This window comes from Orycteropus afer, unplaced genomic scaffold (genome assembly GCF_000298275.1).
Source record: "Orycteropus afer afer isolate SDZICR_OR568_19922 unplaced genomic scaffold, OryAfe1.0 scaffold00074, whole genome shotgun sequence".
Classification (NCBI taxonomy): domain Eukaryota; kingdom Metazoa; phylum Chordata; class Mammalia; order Tubulidentata; family Orycteropodidae; genus Orycteropus; species Orycteropus afer.
This window is the reverse complement of record NW_006921661.1, coordinates 11,406,877-11,411,083: the sequence shown is the minus strand read 5'-3', so window position 1 is coordinate 11,411,083 and position 4,207 is coordinate 11,406,877. Positions and strand designations below refer to the sequence as shown.

Sequence of the window (4,207 nt, the reverse complement as noted above, 5' to 3'; positions counted from 1 at the left end):
AGTGCTTTGCTTATCCGAGGTCTCTTTCCTTTCCATATAAAGTTAGTGATCATTTTTTCCATATCCCTAAAGAATGTTGATGGGATCTGGATTGGGATGAGAGTGGATGTTTTTGAACAATAATCTAATCTATCACACAGAATTCCAAACTCTGCTGTGGCAAAACAACACTTTTGTCTCTATACAAGCTAAAAATAGAGCAGCAACTCCTCAAGTTTAACTGCTTGTTGTGAGCTGGTATCACAGAGGGAAAGGGCAAAAAAATCAGGGACAAGTAAGACTCAAAGAACAGTCAGAGGCCCTTGGTTCATACTGTTTTCTTCCTTGCTGTTCAATACCCTGAGCTCGTTGGCTATAGGAATGATGCCTCTGGGAACTATCCAGTCATTGAAACTACCACCCTTTGTATATGCCTGTGCACAAACTTGTAGCATAGCAACATAGGCCTGGAGATGCTTTTACAGAGTCTACCAGATTCTAATTTCCCTTAGAATTGGAGAACATACTTCATTATTTTTATTGGGACACAATTTGGTCATAAAATAAATAATAGAAGAACATGACAGTGTAAGTAAACCTTTAAGAAAGAGGGTGTACAAGAGCTTCTGTGAAAAAGAGCTAACTAGAATACTCAAATATGAGAGTTTGCATAAGAAGGAGACAAAGAGAAGTAGAAACGTGACTGAAATCCAGTACATTTGTAGGATAGACTAGCAGAAAGAATGATGCATTTTCTTTATTTTTCTTCAAATACACAGTCTTGAACTATTTTAAGTTGGGTTGTAATATCGAGCTCATAACTCAAGTAATCTTTCCCTAGCATTATGCTATGAAACAAACAACCCTCAAATCTCAGTGGTTGAGTACAACAACAACAAATCTTTATTTGTGTTCTATAAACACTGTGGATCATATATGCTGTGCTCCAGGCTGTAATATAGATTCACAACTACTCCATGTATTTTCTCCAGCCTGGTCCAGACTGAATGAGAAATCTTAATGTGGGACATTCTAATTCTTGTAGCAGAAGGGTCGACCAAGAGAAAGTGAGTCAGCCATGCAGACACATTTGAATTTTCTGTTTGTAATGGCACAATCCAAGGCTACTAAATTTTCAATAGCTAATTCAATTGATGGGAGCTCTGGTAGCGTAGTGCCTAAAGCACTTGACTGCTAACCAGAAGGTTGGTGGTTCAAACCCACCAGCCACTCCTCGAAAAGAAGATGGGGCAATCTACTTCCATAGTGATACTGCCTTGGAAACCCAAGGAGGGGTCGCTATGAGTCAGGGCCGACTCAACAGCACATAACAACAACAACAACAACAATTCAATTGATAAGACAGATTTAACATCAGCAGAGATAGGAAATACTCCTCCAGTGATGATGGTACAAGAGAGAGATATCTGTACCAATAATGTAGTATATCACAACTACATATTGTAATGGTCTATATTCTTATTTATCTCCATAAGTCTCAATTTCAAGAGAGAAGAATGTTTCTCAGTCTATAATTCAAAGATGGTAGTTACCTCTTCATTCATAAATTTATTCATTCTATATATTACTAGGGATCTCTGGTGGCATAATCCTAAGGCATTTGACTGCTAACCAGAAGGCTGGTGGTTCAAACCCACCAGCTACTCCTCGAAAGGAAGATGGGGCAATCTACTTCCGTAGTGATACTGCCTTGGAAACCCAAGGAGGGGTCGCTATGAGTCAGAGCCGACTTGACAGCAGTGAGTTTTTTATACATTAATATAAAGAGATGCCAGAGGGTTCCTTTGCTAAGTGTTTCATGAATAAACTGACCATAAGCATGGGTTAAATCAGGAAAGGAAATCAAAGAATAACTAACTTAATTGAAGGAATAAGTCTCATGCCAGTGAAACTGTCCAACTGTAGAGAAAATAGCCGTGTGAGATAGAAGGTTAATAAACAGTGACTATTCAGGCAGACACTGGAGTCCAGTTTTCAGAAAAGATGTAGAGGAAATTTCAGGGTGGGACCTTATTTTACAAAATTTGGGGCTGAATTCCTCACTCAGAGCTTGGATGAAGAGCTCACCAAAATCTTTCCTAATTGGGCCAGTCTTAGCCAATATTTCCACTGTCTATTCATCTAGTTCACAATGCCTGCCAAGAATATATCGCTTTGTAAGGTTCTTAATGTTCTCCTTAGTCATGTGGGAAGCCTATGATAGTCAGGAGGTCTAACATCTGCTATCAGACCACAGGATAGGAACAAATCAGGTCTGACCTAAGTAGTGGCCCTGTGAGAAATGAGACCTCTATCCTTATCATACTGGAGAATTGCCAACATGAAGAGTATGCAATTTTCCCAGTATCCATGTAGTACTGGATATGTATTTGAGAAAAGAGCTATCTATCTACACACCCTTTCTCTGGAATAGACTGAGCACATGGTCACGAATCTGCTTGGTCTTAACACCATAGATGATAGGATTTAACATGGGTGGGAAAAGCAGATAGAAGATAGCAAGGAGAATGTGGACATGGGGGGCAGCCCTCCGGACTACACGATGCATGACTGAGGAAATGACCACAGGTGTATAGAAGGCTAGAATAGCACCTATGTGAGAGACACATGTCCCAAATGCCTTGTGGCGAGCTTCCTGAGAGGCAAGCTGCAGAACAGCCTGAAGGATAAAGATATAGGATAGGGTAACAAACAGAAGATCCAACACCACAATGAACATGGCCACAGCAATGCCATAGATATTGTTGAAGCGAGTGTCTCCACAGGCCAGCCTTACCACAGCCATGTGCTCACAGTAACAGTGGGCAATCACTTGCCCTCTACAATAGTAGAACCGCTTCAGTAGAAAGGGTACTGGCATCACTAGTGCCAAAGCCCGGCCCACAATAGCCATGCCAATCCTGGTGATTAGCTGCCTGGTCAGTACCGTGGTGTAGTGCAATGGCTTGCAGATGGCCACATAGCGATCAAAGGCCATGGCCAATAGCACTGCTGACTCCATGATGGAGAAGGAGTGAAGAAAGAACATCTGGACCAGGCAGGCATGGAAGTTGATTTCCCTATCCCTGAACCAGAATATGGCAAGCATTTTGGGCAGTGTCGTGGAGGAGAGAACCAGGTCAATGGCTGCCAACATGGCCAGGAAGAAGTACATGGGTTCATGAAGGGCTGTATCAGAATGGATGACGAAGAGCAGGGTGCAGTTGCCCAAAAGGGCCACTGTATAGGCGAAGCAGAAGGGAATGGAGATCCAGATGTGCAGGTGCTCCAAACCTGGAATCCCTACCAACAAGAAGACAGCTGGATGGGTTGAGGTGATATTGGAGGCTGACATGGCTCCTGGAAATTCTCCTTGTTGGTTTTCCAAGTTTCATCACTTCTTCATATACCTTCTAGGCACACAGGATTACAGAGTTAAACTTAGATCACCCACCTAGAAGGATTAGCTCTTTTTCACATTCCTAAAGCCCGTGTGAAATAAACTGGGAGTCCTCATAGACATAGAGAAGTATAATGTATGTTTCCTCCCCTTAACGAACTTGGAGCCTCCTTTAATGGATAGAATGTTAAATATCAATAGGACTTATGTCACAAGACAGCATTCATAAAAGAATGGAGAAGAACTTGGATATTCTGTGTTCTTAGTGATGTTAGGATTACCTTATTTAAAAAAAAAAAAAAGTACAAATATGTTACTACATTTCTTTTAAACATACATTGGCACCATCCTACATGTTAATCAAAACAAACTCCCAATCAAAAAGATATATTTCTGCTCTGAAGTCTCTGACTTGGGTGCCTATATAAATCAAATAAACCCTACAGTTCTCAATTCCCTAATTGATCATACAATCTGTATATTTTCTCTAGAACTCTGTTGTCTGATACAGTTCCCACTAGCCACACGTAGCTACTTAAAGGTATTGTTGTTGTTGTTGTTGTTATGTGCCATCGAGTCAGCCCCGACTCATAGCGACCCCTCCTTGTGTTTCCAAGGCAGGAGAAAGGGGTAAAACCCAGTCACTAGTGCTCAGACGGCTCCCTTGTTACCCTCCCGAGAGGGACCGGGTCTCTGGGAGCAAGGTAAGTACAGGCGGGCTGGTGCTTACTCACTGATCTGCACTGAACACTTTCCCTTGTTACCCTCCCGAGGGGGACCGGGTCTCTGGGAGCAAGGTAAGCACGGGCATACACAGAGTAGCAGGCC

The 4,207-nt window shown here is 42.1% G+C and overlaps 1 protein-coding gene across 1 annotated transcript; it reads right to left on the bottom strand.

Moving 5' to 3' along the window:
- Positions 1–2,389: 2,389 nt before the first annotated feature.
- Positions 2,390–3,334, bottom strand: LOC103197192 (olfactory receptor 52K1-like). The gene has a single exon (XM_007941063.2). The coding sequence runs from the start codon at positions 3,332–3,334 to the stop codon at positions 2,390–2,392; it is 945 nt and encodes a 314-aa protein (XP_007939254.1).
- Between the last annotated feature and the right edge of the window lie 873 nt (positions 3,335–4,207).